The 15,991-nt window shown below is 40.5% G+C and overlaps 1 protein-coding gene across 2 annotated transcripts in view; it reads left to right on the top strand.

Annotated features, from left to right (window-relative positions):
- LOC148018914 (Hydrolase-like protein family) overlaps positions 1 to 15,991 on the top strand; it is a 64,959-nt gene that overhangs the window by 36,781 nt on the left and 12,187 nt on the right. For both annotated transcript variants that reach the window (XM_087701402.1, XM_087701401.1), the window contains 6 exons: positions 1,099 to 1,166; positions 1,258 to 1,328; positions 1,405 to 1,647; positions 1,969 to 2,132; positions 2,285 to 2,340; positions 2,503 to 2,555. In XM_087701402.1, coding sequence (XP_087557528.1) covers positions 1,099 to 1,166; positions 1,258 to 1,328; positions 1,405 to 1,647; positions 1,969 to 2,132; positions 2,285 to 2,340; positions 2,503 to 2,555 — 655 coding nt within the window. The remainder of the gene's footprint in view (positions 1 to 1,098; positions 1,167 to 1,257; positions 1,329 to 1,404; positions 1,648 to 1,968; positions 2,133 to 2,284; positions 2,341 to 2,502; positions 2,556 to 15,991) is intronic.

Consider the following 15,991-nt stretch of genomic DNA (forward strand, 5'->3'; position numbering starts at 1 on the left):
ATGCTAGGTCAAAAAACTGACAGGATATCATCACATCATCCTTTATAGGAAATCGCCTTTCAAAATTCCATCACTTTGATAACATCTTCAGTTATTTAAGGCCAGGGGTGAGTTGAAAAGAACTAATCAAAGATGAGACTATGGCTCTTTTTTTATGTCAAGAAGGAATCTAGAGGTTGACAAGGGTTCCTAGAAGAAAGCATGGGCTTCCCACCGCTACAATGGTTTAACAGGGTACTGCCTTTCTGTAGGTCAACCAACGTACAGTGATATAGTCATGAATAGGAGCTTCCAATAGAGGGGTCAATCAGGCAGGGGTGCACTTATAAGTGCCTTGACTGACACAATTGCAGGGGTTGCACTTATAAGCACCTTGACTGAATAGGAGTTCCCAAGAGAGGGTTCAATCAGGCAGGGGTGCAGTTATAAGCGCCTTGACTGAGAGACAATTGCAAGAGTGGCTCATTTTAACACAGCAGCGCTTCTTCCCAATTATAAACAAACTACTCTCAACTGACTTTAAATTCAATATTGTCAATCACATACGACACAAGGATGTAGGAAAATCATCAGTTGTTGAACTAGGCTTGAAAGTAATACAAAATGTATAAGTTCTCAATGATTTCTTAAAAACATATAGTTTAGAAAGGGGCCACACACAAACCTAACAAGTTTCTCCTCTCTTTGGATGACAAGAACTTCTATGTATTGATTTATGACATGCTAATGAAAAGCCACATCGGTAGACTTATGTTGAGAAGCATCTCATGATCCTAGGAGTAAAGTAACTTGTGCTATTGTAGTAACTAAAAAATAGGTGACGTTCCTTTTGTATTGATATGAACTGGGAAGAGTTTTACTGATTTTCAGATCCATAGGACTGTGTAAAATAATGCTTTTTTTAGACATAAGGTTATGTCAAAATAATATTATTTGGAAACATATCGGCCACACAAATAGCAAGGACAAATGGTTGGGCTTTAGCTCTGCTCATATGCTGTAAATCACGTCATGTGTGATGTGTCAGTTGCTTGTATCATAAAATTTGAATGCTCACTTCTTTAATTTGTCCATGCTTTACATTGTTGTTCCTTGCAGCCCTAGTGATTGGAAGTACGTGATGTCTCAACTGAAAAAACGGTTGAGCAGCAAGTTTTTGATATATGGTGTGTGTATATTTCTTGTTATATGACACTCTGGTATTCTATCATGTTGATTAAGTCTAGTCTAATATCTCGGACTGGCTGAGTTCTGCAGCTAGTGCAGCTAATTCTTATGCACAGACACTATCAGGCATTGATGTAGCTGGAAGACGTCTTGCAGAAGAGGTGATTGGGGATTATTGAAAGTTTGTAATGTTGCTGTGAAATGTCATTTCTCAAACTTTTCTAGTGTTACTTTCAGGTGCAGCAAGTTATTCTGAAAAACCCAAGTCTAAAACAAATCTCTTTTTTGGGGCATTCACTTGGGGGATTGTTTGCTCGATATGCGATAGGGATATTGTATGATTGGCATAAGGATGATACTACAGATTCGTCTAATTTATGGTCATCAGATGCATTGAAAAGAAATAAAATTGGTGGGCTATTGCCCATTAACTTCATTACTCTGGCAACTCCACATCTTGGTGTCAGGGGAAAAAGACAGGTAATTAACATGACTTGTGCATTATATGAAGTGTCTTTGTTTTGTTGATCATACATTACATGACTTGCCCAGTGTGCAAACTATTGATCCCACGATTTCACGTGGAACCATTTATACACTTTATTGCAAAGAAAAGCATGACCTTCATTATGCAGCACCTTTGGCAACTTTTTTTCCAAAGAAAAATATAATCTATTATGTGCATTTTCTTGTGATTAAATTCTCCTTGACTAGTTGTTTTAAATTACACAAAATATATTGCATGTTCTTCACATGTTACTATGTCTCCAACTTGATACAATATTTATTTTGGTATAACAGCTCCCTTTTCTACTTGGACTCGCATTCCTAGAAAAGCTTGCTGCACCAATCGCACCCTTTTTGGCAGGACGTACTGGACGACAACTGTTTTTGATGGATGAGAAACCTAGTAAACCTCCTCTTCTTTTACAAATGGCCTCTGACACTGAAGATATTCCGTTTTTGTAAGTATTGGAGTTTTGAGTAGATTGTATCCATTCTCTCTGGTATTCTGGGACATAATTAATGATTATAGTTTTGTACCAGGTCATCTCTCAGTTGTATCCATTCTCTCAGGTATTCTGGGACATAATTAATGATTATAGTTTTGTACCAGGTCATCTCTCAGTTGCTTCAAGGTTCGGACATGTTATGCCAATGTTAGTTATGATCGTATCCTCATCATAAACATACATGCAATTTGTTCTCTACGATAATTAGATATGAAAGTTATGCCTATTCTTAGCTGAAGTTGTCTGTAGTCTACTGTACGAGTCATTCTAAGTTTGATAATTTTCTTTCATGGCTTTTCAAATTTTTCCCTTAGCTGATAAGACATGGTGGGTTGGCGTACATCTTCAATACGGAGAGAGACAGAGTTGCCAGTGGTGAGATAAGTTTCTCTGGTTGCTTGTCAGTGGCTTCAGCTTTCTGTTGGTTGGCTTATAATTTTATTGCTGACAAATGTGGTATAGTAAATGGGATAAAATCATTTCCTTTTTCTTCTCAGGAAATACATGTGTTATTGTGCACCTTTGACCACACGCACATGCATTTAGAAATGGTTTCAGAAGGCTTCTGTCACTGCTCTGGCTTCTTCAGGCCTACTGGAGGGTTTTCTAGGCCTGCTGTGGTCTCATGCTCAGCATTATAACCTTCCCTCATCACTCTAATTTCTGCCATGATTTAGAACTCGGCTTTTTTTTGAAACAGCTAATTCAGTTTTTTTATTCCATCTGATTTCTCTTCTACAAGCTTGTCATTTTCTCTATCGACTCATCAACCCAGTGTGTTTTTTCTTTCTGTGGATGTACTTTTGCCAGGAATACAAGTAGTACATGTTGAGATATCGAGCTCCACTCATGATACGCCAGGGTGACCGTTGTGTATTTATGTCACCGACTTGTTAGTTGCAGACGCGGTTGGTACACCGCCCATGAATAATAGCTACATGATAGCTATCCTTATCTACTCTAGTTCGTGGCTCAGTTAGTATGCCACCTTAGTTACTTGAGTTTGGTTTGAGACCCATATATAGGGTTCTTCTATTTCTTTGTATGAGAGTTCTTTTGGCTTACACAACTAAGAAGAGGAAAACTGTTTTCAGCCTCCACCCTTGTGTGTCTTCCCCCATTGTGCAAGCAAGAAAGCTTCAAGCGAGACTCCTTCCTTCTCTCCCACAATCTTGACATGGTATCAGAGCCTTGTTCGTGGTAAGGAGCTCAAGAAAGCAAGCCAAGCTCGCGGTGTTCTGGAAGAAGAGCAGTGTTGTTTTCATTTTCTGTTTTGGGAGCAGATCTCTGCAAGTAGCACAGCCGGAAAGTGCAGGAGTGCATTGTCTCAGGTTGAGACGCCCTTCGCGGTGAAGCAAGAGGGCAGTATATGCTGCGGGAAAGGGCTTTAGCCCTTGGCAACCCTGTTTTTTTGATTTGAGGCCATTTCGGGGCCTGTTTTGGAGGTGGAAGTTTTCTGCACGCACTCAGGAAAAGATCCAGTTTTATACTGTGCGACCACTGTTCTACAGGTCGGTGAAAAGTTACTGTAGAAATTGCATCGTATGCTTGTGTGCAGAGACATTGGGAGTTACAGATTTGTCCTTGTTGCCTGTTGATGCAAAATCATCACTAGGAAGTGACTGTGTGGTCAAATACCACTTTCGCCAGTTTTGCAGATTTGCCCCTGTGAGGGTGAAGCTGTGTTTTTTGCAGTGACAGAATTTTTTGCAGTATTCTGTAATGGCGTCAGATTCTCTTTCACAGATTGTAACTGAAAAGCTTGACAAGAACAACTTCCAGGCATGGAAGTTTAGAATGACGAATTTCCTTATGGGAAAAGAATATTGGGAATTTGTTGCAGGAAATGAAGAAGAACCAGTTCTTCCTGATGTTCCCAATCAACAGCAAATGTAGGCATTCAAAGCATGGCATGAGAGAGCCAGAAAAGTTATGTACTGGCTGTCTATCAGTATTTCAGACTCTATGATTGTGCATATTCAGGATGCAAGTATGCCAAAGGAGGCATGGGATACTCTGTCAAAGATGTATAGCACAAATACGCAAGCCAGGAAAATGCAGCTCAAGCAAGAGTTGCACAATGTGCAAAGAGAAAATATGAGCATCAATGACTACCACATGAAGGTGAAGAAGATTGCAGATGCACTTGCTTCCATTGGGTTGCCAGTGGAAGATGATGATTTAGTTTCTGTGACCTTGAATGGTCTAGGAAAGGATTATGCACAGTTTCGGACATCCATTTCAGTTCGTGAAAGATTTCTTGATTTTGAGGAGTTGATTGCTCTTCTAATTTCTGAGGAGCAGAGAAATGGTGGTGCATCTTCTTCAGGAGGAACTTCAAAAGAAACTGTCTTCTACTCAAATACTGGAAGAGGTAGAGGTAGAGGTAGAGGAGGCCGATTTGGAGGCCGTGGTAGAAATCAGAATATGCAGCAAACTCAAGAAAACCAGTCCTATGGAGGAGGACGTGGTAACTCTAGAGGCAGGGGGAGCCAAAGAGGTCGTGGTGGATGGCAAAGAGGCCAAAATGCAAACAGTAATGTTGAATGCTACTATTGTGGTAAAATGAGTCATATGGCTAAAGACTGCTATAAAAAGCAGAATGACATCATGAATGGAAAACTGCAACAAGGAAATTATGCATCTTCTAGTAGACAGGGTGATGACAGAAATGAGCATTTGTTTATGGTGCAGCACATGAACAATTCTGTGACAAGTGCAGAAGAAAGCAACGATGTGTGGTATGTTGACTTAGGTGCATCAAACCACATGACAGGTCATGCGGAATGGATGGAGGATGCAAGGAAAATGGAAAAACCAGGATTTGTGGAGACTGGTGATGATACTGCACATCCGATTGTGCAGATTGGAAAAATTCCTTTGTCTATGCAGGATGGGAAAAAGAAATACATGTCCGATGTATTTCATGTCCCGAACATCACCAAGAATCTGGTTTCTGTTGGTCAAATGGTTGAACAGGGCTTGCAGGTCAGATTTAATCCTCATGGATGCTTTGTTGAGGATATGAAAAATAAAGGTCGCTTGATAGCAAAAGGAAAGAAGAAGGGCAGAATGTTTACATTGGATGCAGACATGCCTGAATTGAGTGTAGCAATGTTTGCACATGGGACCGGTGTAGTTGCAGATATTGATATCTGGCATAAACGCATTGGTCATGTTAATGTACAGCGACTTAAATCAATGCAGGCCCAAAACATTGTTGCAGGATTGCCCAAATTCAAGGTTGCAGAAATGCATAAGGTATGTGAAGCCTGTCAGTTTGGAAAACATGCAAGGAAACCATTTCCTAGACATGTTCAAGAGAGTGAGAAGCCATTGGAATTAATCCACTCTGATGTGTGGACAACTAAAGCTGCATCTCTTGGAGGCTGTCATTATTTTGTCAGTTTTATTGATGACTATAGCAGAAAAGTTTGGGTGTATTTTATGAAAAAGAAAAGTGAAGTTTTTGGGCATTTCAAAACTCTTAAAGCGATGGTTGAAAAAGAAACAGGCCTGCAGATAAAATGCCTAAGGTCAGATGGAGGGGGAGAGTACCTCTCAAATGAGTTTGCAAAGTTCTTCCAGGAGCATGGCATAAAGCAGCAATATTCATACAGTTATACCCCACAACAAAATGGAATTGCAGAAAGGAAAAACAGGCATATTGGAGAGGTATCTCGTGCCATGCTCAATGAAAAAGACTTGCCAGATTTTTATTGGGCTGAAGCAGTTGCTACAGCAGTCTATATAATGAACAGGACTCCCACTGCAGCAATACATGGGATGACTCCAGAGGAGAGGTATACTGGTAGGAAACCAGATATTTCTCATTTGAAAATTTTTGGTTGCATTGCCTATGTACATGTGCCAGATGAGTTGAGATCCAAGTTGGATCCAAAAGCTGAGAAGTGCATCTTTATTGGTTACTCTCTGCAGCAAAAATGGTATAGATGCTATAATCCTTCTACTCGTAAGTTTACAGTGAGCAGAGATGTTGTTTTTGATGAGATGAGTAGCTGGTATAAACCAGTAAATGTGATTGATGATGTAGATGCACAAAATGGTAATGTTGCACAGAATTCACAGCAGCAGTCACAAAATATTAGTGGACCTGGAGCGTCCTCTAGCAGTGGTTCACATTCTTCGCCATGGACAGGCAGATTGAGATTAGGAGAATCTTCTCAAAGCAATGCAGATAGTGGTATGCAGGTATCACGAAAAGGAAAAGAGAAGGTTGATCAGCCCATGTTTGATGTGAATGCAGGTCACTCTTATGTGGATGGTGAATCCAGTGGCTCAGAACAGAGCATTGATGATGAGTTGGGTATTCCTTCTATTGTTACACCTGGAGTAAGGAAGACCAGGGATGTTTTGAGAGCACCTGGGAGTGAACCTACTTTGCGCAGGTCTACGAGAGCTAGGTATCCTGTGGATAGGCTGAAATATGATGGATTTACAGCCATTCACTATGCATATATGGTTAAAGTGATACAGGAATCAGAACCCACATCTTTTGAGCAAGCCATGGGAAAAGAAAAATGGGAAAAAGCCATGGATGAAGAAATGGATGCCTTGGAAGCAAATGCTACATGGGAGTTAGTACCTTTGCCTAAAGGTAAGAATGCAATTGGCTGTAAGTGGGTTTATAAGGTGAAGCACAATGCAGATGGTTCTGTGAACAGATACAAGGCAAGATTAGTAGTCAAGGGGTATGCACAAACATATGGCATTGACTATGAAGAAACATTCAGTCCAGTTGCAAGGATGGCAACTGTAAGAGCAGTCATTGCTATGGCTGCATCAAAGGGATGGTCTTTACATCAGATGGATGTAAAGAATGCCTTCTTGCATGGTGATTTGCAAGAAGAGGTCTATATGGAGCAGCCACCAGGTTATGTGCATGCTGTTCATCCTCAGTTTGTTTGCAGGCTGAAGAAAGCCTTGTATGGCTTGAAGCAAGCACCTAGAGCATGGTCTGACAAGATAGGACAGTATCTTGTCACTATTGGCTTTCATATTTCCAAGGCAGATTTCTCACTTTATGTGAGAAAAACAGAGAAAGGTATTATGCTACTTGTCATTTATGTTGATGATTTGATTATGACAGGTGACAGTGATGAAGATATCCTTCATGTGAAAATGCTATTGAAGCAGAAGTTTGAGATGAAGGATTTGAGAGAGCTGCGTTATTTCTTGGGCATTGAGGTGATTAGATCACCAAGTGGGATACAGCTCTTGCAGAGGCAGTATGGATTGGACATGTTGTCCAAATATGGGATGACAGGCTGTAAGCCTATTTCAGTTCCTTTGGAGCAGAATGTGAAGCTGAGCACAGATGCAGGTGAGCTTCTAGAAGACCCTACTATGTACAGACGCATAGTAGGAAGTTTGATTTATATGACTATTACCAGGCCAGATTTGAGCTATGCTGTTGGATTGGTAAGTCAGTTTATGCAGGCTCCAAGGAAACCACATTTGGATGCGGCTAGACGCATACTCAGGTATGTGAAGTCCACATTGCAGTATGGACTATTTTATGAGACTGGGGTTCAGATACAGCTGCATGGATACACTGATGCTGATTGGGTTGGTAGTATTTCTGATAGAAGATCTACCAGTGGATATGTGTTCTCTTTTGGGAGTGCTGCAGTCACTTGGAGCAGCAAGAAACAGCCTACAGTTGCCTTGTCGAGCACAGAGGCTGAGTACAGGGGTGCAGCAATGGCTGCATGTGAGGTAGCTTGGTTGCATAAGCTACTTTATGATATGCATCAGTCTACAGATGGGCCAGTTGTCATTTATTGTGACAACATGAGTAGTATACACTTGGCAAATAACCCAGTCTATCATGCTAGAACAAAGCACATTGAGGTGCATTATCACTATGTGCGGGAGAGGGTTTTACTAGGTCTTATTGATCTAGTTTATGTCAGCACAGAGGATCAGGTAGCTGAGATATTTACGAAGGCATTGGGCGCAGAGAAGCTGCGCAAGTTCAGAGACCTGCTTGGTGTGCAGGAATTGGGATTGAGCTCGAGGGGGAGTGTTGAGATATCGAGCTCCACTCATGATACGCCAGGGTGACCGTTGTGTATTTATGTCACTGACTTGTTAGTTGCAGACGCGGTTGGTACACCGCCCATGAATAATAGCTACATGATAGCTATCCTTATCTACTCTAGTTCGTGGCTCAGTTAGTATGCTACCTTAGTTACTTGAGTTTGGTTTGAGACCCATATATAGGGTTCTTCTATTTCTTTGTATGAGAGTTCTTTTGGCTTACACAACTAAGAAGAGGAAAACTGTTTTCAGCCTCCACCCTTGTGTGTCTTCCCCCACAAGAAAGCTTCAAGCGAGACTCCTTCCTTCTCTCCCACAATCTTGACAGTACACACCTTTGCTTTCACCTTTCAACTGTGCTGAAAACTATGAAAGGTGAAAGTGGGAAATGACTGCCAATGTAATCGAGATTGGCAAGAATCTTGAGCTTTCCTTCAACAATTTTGCATCTTGATCTAAATCTATGTTTCATCTACCTAAATTCCCTTCCTTTGATCTGTCTGAGCTGGAAGAGCAACCTCTTCTTCAGAGGACTAGATATTCACAACAGTTAGTTGCATGCCTCTATTTGACTAGAATTGTTATGACAGAGCCCATGCTTCAAATTTGTTAGTATGATAAAATCAGTCAGGAAATAATCATTCCCTTTTTTACTTCTCACCCTTGGCCTTGAAAGTGAGCACATTGTTGTTATCTTTTTATTTTTGTAGTTCAAAGTGGGGTTTTTCATTGTATTGGGGTTTTCCAAGGTGACAAATCCCACACTTGGCACCTTGATGCTTCTCCTCGACAGTAGCAGAGTGGCCCCTCTTGGTCGTAGGAGGGTCCACAGTCCTCCTTGGTAGCCCAGGCATTCTCCCACTGTGCCTAGCTTCTCCTACAAAAGATCTACCGCTATGGGTCTTGCTTCAACTGGAGTTGGGAATATCTATGATTTGCAAGTTTTGGAACAGCAAAGTGCACCTACTGGCTCCTCCAATGGGTTGATTACTCCTTTTCATGGATTGCACACTCTAGTAGGGTGGTCTGAGGAGAAGGTGGTGGTCATCCGTGCTGAGGTGATGGAGCATTGTCTCAGTGGCTGGGAGGTGCTGGTTTGGAGCTTCTTTCGGAGGAGTGGCCTAGGTGCATGGTGGACATCAATGGAGGGTCTGGTGCAGAGTTCCCTCACCTTAGCATGCTTTGTGTATACCACACAACAGTGGCACCTCCCCTTGGACATGATGAGTGTCAGCTTGCTCAGACAGCTCAATTTCACATGCTGACAGAGCCTCAATTAACGACTTTACTGATGGAGACACACTCCATGGTTCAAGGGGTGAACATCGCTCCACTATTATGCCCATGGGCTTGCATGGAGGACTGCGGTTTGCCTTCTAAACTGGCTGCAAAGTGTCATTGCATGTCACCTAGTTCCCTCTTTTCCTTGTCTTTGACCATGCCGAACTGGAATTTGGTAGGAAAACTCTAGAATTTTCTCATGAGTTCACACCTAGCATCTTGGGACGTGTATAGTTTTCACTTTAGATGGAGGAAGGTGCCCCAGGAAGTTGATTGTCAGCAAGAGCTCCAGCCAGCTCTTGTTGGATGCATCAAAAGTTTGCTACTTGAGGAGCATGAACTCTCCTCTCAAGCTAGTGTAGTTGGGAAGGTGCTTCCAAGAGGATCCTTTATGTAGGAGTACTCAATTAGCATAGGGTGGGCCTTGCAGGTTAGGTTAGATGTCAAGGGTTCTTGCATCAGAATCCTCAACATCTATGCACCAATAGAGGTGAGCGTGGGTGACTTTTAGACTAGAGATGGTGACTAGTGTTGCCGGAGGTGGATTCTTGGATTGTTAGAGGTAACTTTAACAATCTAGAAACCCTAGAGGATTAGCAAGGTAGAGACAGACTTCTAGGGTATTGGAGATGGAGAGTAGGAGGCCTAGAAGGCGTTTTGTTTTATTCTTGAATTATCCTAGCTTAAGGTTTTTAAGCATAGTTGATGCCAAAGATGTCTAGAGAAACTTGGCCTTCACATGTAGGACATGTTACATCCCTGGACATCGGGATGGGTGCTAGTAGCATTGGTCACAGTGGTTATGAAGTGACTTAGAGTGAATGCGCTGAAGATACTTGGGGGTTAGGGCAGCTGAGTCCTATGTATAGGGACTCAAGGCCCTACTGTGCACATCATTGTGTGATCACCACTCTTGGACGCTTGCCCTATTGGCTGATGTATTCGTACACCAGGATGGTGTGGATTGGTGGTATGGGATGCCAACCCTTGGGATATGGTTGTGACCCGAAGTGTTGCTAGCTCCCAGGCTAGGGGGTGACCCTGTTTGGCTCTATGACTAGGGGGTGAGTTTGATGTCTAGCCCCTTTCATTGTGAATGTGGTTTGTGTGGTGTCTAGAGTGTAGGTTGGATCCTAGGGGGACATCTCAATGGTATCAAAGCCTCAACCTACAATTCTACACGAGATCTGATGATGTGCACAAGCCCACTTTTTCTCACGGAATTGTGATGGTGTATGCCTTTATCTCATTAAGGGTGGTACGGGACACTACTAGTGGGAAGGGTATGTATGGGGGGGTATGTGTTGCGAGTAGTCGGTATGTTGGCAAGGTATATTTCTTGTCCGATACTCGTGTTTTGATTTTGTAGTATTGAGGCAATACTTGTGCGCAAGGATTCGGTGGTTTTGACAATCGGATTCGGGGTTGCTGCCACTCCAAGGGTTTGGTGGACTGACGTCGAAAACTAAAACCTTGTGGAGTGGATAAGCATCAGAATTTTGGATGATAGTAGTTCTGTCAATTTAATTTTCATTGTCAATGCTACGATCGATTTTAATGTTAACGTGGCACTACATGCTATTTTATTTTTTACCATTTAATGTTTAATTAGTGCTACAATTAATTTACTGCTAACATTATTTTTATTGTCACAGCAAACGTTGTTGTCAATCTATGGTGAAGTGTCGGGGAGAGAGAAACACTGTGGATTAAATGCGGAGAGAGAAATGGCTGTGAAGACGAAGAGAGAGTTAGGACAGAGACGATTATGTCTCTGGGCGAGAGTGGCTGCACGACATGCCTTTCGGCGTAGGTGCTGAGTAACTGGAGAGCGAGGGAAAAACGAAGTCGGTGCCAGATGGACTGGGGAAGTCGATTGCAGCATGGAAACGTGGAAAGCAGGCAGTTTGTGAGTCAAGCGTGGTTAAATTCTTTTTGCCCACGTATGGGTTTCTTTCTTGAGAAGGAAAAAGAACCGAATAACGTTTTCAGCCTTTCTTTTGGAAGGATTTTAGAACTTGTCCTTCCCCACTGTCCGGCCAGAGCTCTCCCCGTGCTTTACCCCCCTCCCAACACCAAAAAAAGACTGAGCAGATTTACATTAAACGCAACTTGTTTGTAGTCCTACAGTCAATTGTGCTGTGTCTCGCACTAAATTTTGATTAGCACATATTCTCGCGTGCTCCATCTTTTCATTTTCTCTCGCCTCATATGTTCTGTCTTACTATCAAGGCTTTCCAAGGTGTATCTCCGTTTAATGCTCGTTTCCAATGAACCTCAACACGTGAAGGATGCTTGTCCGAAACTCAACACATGAATAGGCAGCATCTCAAAGTTGCTTTTTTCAAACGTTGCTTGTGCATATCCTCCAAGCTCAAGTCAAGAAAATGCAATAGCAGTTGGTCGAGCTATGTACTCTCCATTTTCCATTTGTGCTTGTAGCTATGAGCATGTTGCCTCTTTATTTCCAATCCAATCCCTTCAAAGGGGAGGATGAGGAATGCGATGAGACAAATATCTATTCATGGCTGGCCAAATGGACAACATATTTTGATTTGTATGAGTTTGATGACCCTCAACCATGAGATAAATACAAATCATGTTGCAAGGGAAAGCGTATGCTTGGTGGATGGGGCTACACCCCAAGCGGGTGACATGGATTGAATTTCAATTTGTTTTTTGAAAATGTCTTGTAGAGCCGATGATCTAATTGAAAATTATTGAAAATTCTTCGAACTTGATATAGAGAAGAAGAGCTTAGATATGTATTCACAAGAGTTTAAAGATATGTTACACAAAATAAGGGCCTTAAATTACATACGATATCTTTTCTAATTGCCGGCGGACTATTAGAACGAGATGCTCTGCAATTTGCTTCATTCACTTGAGGATGTCTATAGGTATGCAAAGAATTTTGATAATACTTTGGTAGCTAGTCGATGAGGGGCTCCCATCAAGTTGTCTCTATCTTTAAGTCAAAGAAGTCAACTATCCTAGTAGCAACTCGTTAGCCGTCTTCAGAGTTGCATAACAAGAAGAATGGTAAGGGCAAGGTCACTTGTAGGAAGGATTGCTCGAAAAGCTGTTGCTTCACTTGCTATCAAATGGATCACTTTTGTGATGATCGAGAGTGCTCTCAGAACAAGAATGTGAAGTTTACTTTTAAGATTTCAATAAATACTCTTGAAGCTTCATGTATATCTTTTGAAATTTTATTTTTATATCTTTCGAAATTTTATTTGAAGATTGTTTTGTTAATGCTAGTAATGGTAATGATAATTCCATTGATAAAACTAACTTTGATTGGTATGACCTTTTAAAGGTCACTGGGCATATAAATGGCCAAGAGGTTATAATTTTGTTCGATAATAACTCTACTCATAATTTTATTTCTTCTTAGTTGATGTAGAGATTGTGACTCCACATGGTATCCGTTGATTGAATTTATCATGTTTCATATGTGGATGATTCTGTTGTGGACCGCTTAGATCAAGTCATACCGGATTTAGATCATTTAATCCAACAGTATCATCAACTTATGGACTTCCAATTCATGAGCCTTGACTATGGTATCTGTCTGTTGAATTTATCGTATTTAATATGTAGATGATCCTATTGTGGATTGCTAGGATCAGCTCGTACCAACTTGGATCATTCGATCCAAGAGTACCATTAGCTTATGGACTTCCAAATCATGACCCTCAACTATGCTGTCATTCTCAAAATGTAAGGTTTTTCTAGAGTGTGGATGATTGGGAAACCTTTTGCACCTATTCTTTTTGTTAGAAGTAGAGTTTGAAAACGACTTTAAGCTAGCATTCTTTCCTTTCTTCTTATTTTTCTTCTTTGTTTTCTTTTTTTGTTCTTTCCTTGATGATGAGTCGGCTGCAAAGGCACTGCTAACAAAATGTACTCATGGTGTTCCCATCTCCTAATGCCATGTATCATGCTTAAGAACCATGGAAACAAACTTAGCATGGGTTGGGGTTTTGCAGATGTGGACAACAATGGGGACAGGGACGTGAATGTCCATCCTTTCTCACCATCAGAGGGGGCTATTAAGTGAGAAGATTAGTATAGAACAAATCATATATTTTATTGACAGAAGATGTGACAACAAAGTTACAACTAGGGTTTTTGAGGCAACATGCTTACCAAGAAATGTAAGATCATCCGATATCTCCTTCATCTTTGTGATGTGATCTTTTATGGTTGGGAATCTATGCTAGAAAGCCATTGTAGCTTCTTCTTTCAAGTTATCTCATTGATTGGTGAATATCTTGACCTCATAAAGGGAACACAACCAATCTAGACATTTGAGGCAATGGTGGATGCGTCACATATCAACAAGAATGGAATTATGGCAGTTCATGAAAAGGAGAGAAACGGGCTCATGAATTGAGTTAGTCCCATAATATTGTTGAATTGATTGTAGATGAATTTATCACATCCACTTAGAAACAGAGAATAGGGAGGGTGATAAAATCCCCGAGATCGAAGGTTTCTAGAATACACTCCATCTTGCATGTAGATGGTTGAATTAAAGCCATGAAGCTTGTCTAGTTTGGTTGTGCTATGATGGCCATCTTTGGAATGGGAGATGCGGTTGATGATGAAATATGGAAATAATGAAGGGATGGTGGATGGGGAAAGGACATTCACGGGGTCCACATGCTGATTTGCATTCACAAACACCCTAAACATCATAGTATTCTTGACAATTATAATATTTGTTTATTTCAGACATAACATTTTACACAAATGGAGGAAAATGAATACTCGAAGCTGAATATGACAACTATTCAGAAATTTACAACTATGGACACAAAAGAAATAAGACAAGTTGAGGGTGAAGATGGGCAGCAAGATCATGTGAAGGATGTACATATGCACAAATCCATCACATGCTTATCCTTACTATGGAATACAAATTGAGAGTAGGAAGAGAATAAAAATCAGCCTTTCTTTCATTAATACAATGGCATGACTTTCTTCTTGAGAAATTGGAGATTTGATGATGAAGTGGAGGACGGTGATGATGTGTGGTACATGATTTTACAACATGAAAAGTTGATGGAGAATGAAAGTTTTTTATTGACAAATGGGATACTTAGTGCAAACAAGGAGAGTAGAGTAGCATAAGATAAATGTCCGATTGTATATCATGAATTGGGACAAGTGGTGGGACACTTGGAAGCTTGTGTAACAAGTGTCTTGGTGAGTCTTATGTTTATATACAATGCCAGCTTGGTATTTATTAATTATAGATAACTTAAAGGCCACTAAGAACCATAAAAAAATAAGAGCAATCAAATTTAGTAAGAATTGTTTGAATACATATTTAACTATTTTTAGAATGCTATCCTTATCTTTTAGGATAGGTATTTTTAAGCCAATCCAAATCTCCTAAAATTTAGGGATCTTTCAAAATCTAGGGTTTGCTGAAAACTTAGAGACCTCTCTCAATATGGATATCATGTTAAAGCTCTTTTCGAGTACATTACAACAACGGTGTTGGAATTCTTATATTGATTTTTTATGCAAAGATATGTGCATTCTAAACTTCAACCTACATATGAACATTGCATAGGCTTTGCATGATCACGTGATTTTGCTGATTGTAATGGTCTATTTTGATGGATCTAGCCCACACTTCAAGATTAATCCTTTCTATATGTAAGTTTGACCCTGACATGCTTGGGCTTTAATCACAAGTGTCTAATCAGGTCTTATAGGTGAAGTCATATACTATCTTTATGTGTGAGTCTACCATAAGTGACTATATAGCAGCCATCTTGAATACACTTTTTTAGATTCTATTAATTATGAAGGAGCCAAATCCTATTACATTAAAATGGATACTTTTTTTTTTTGTGATAGCCTTCCGACTTTCATGTAGTTATAATCTCTTGAAAGGCCGTTGCTTGTGATTTGATCCTTGTGAAATAAAATTTCTTTAGGTTTAAAAGTTGTTCTATTTCTTCAACTTCTAGGGGATCTTCAGCAATGAGTTCCTTTCTTTTTAGCCCTATATAAGGCTCAAGTAAACTTACATGGAAAGCATTGTGTATTTTCCAATGGGCACTGTGAAGGGTCCAAAGTATCTAAAGGAGAGCTTTGGAAAGATAAAAGTTTAACAAGAAACTTGTTTTAGCCGACTCTTATCAAATTTCAACAAAACATATTGACCATTTTTAATGGCAAAATGTTTTTTTCGTTTTTCAGCTTGCTTCTTTTCTCTCTCTTGGCTTTACCTTTTGTAACCCTATGCATAGTTAGGCAATATGGCACTTGGAGGGGATGGCTTTTTATAGAACTCTATACGTTGTTTGAAAAGAGATCTATATCATTGTATAGTATTCCCTCTCCTTTGCTTTACAAGTTGTATGAATAAACCATAGAGACAGGAAATGTCCATTCCGGCACTTAGGAATGGATTAACGTGTTTTGGAAGGTTTGAGCCCATG

Source organism: Lygodium microphyllum, chromosome 20 (genome assembly GCF_053477565.2).
Source record: "Lygodium microphyllum isolate KBCC chromosome 20, Lygodium_microphyllum_v1.1.10, whole genome shotgun sequence".
NCBI classification, from domain to species: Eukaryota; Viridiplantae; Streptophyta; class Polypodiopsida; order Schizaeales; family Lygodiaceae; genus Lygodium; species Lygodium microphyllum.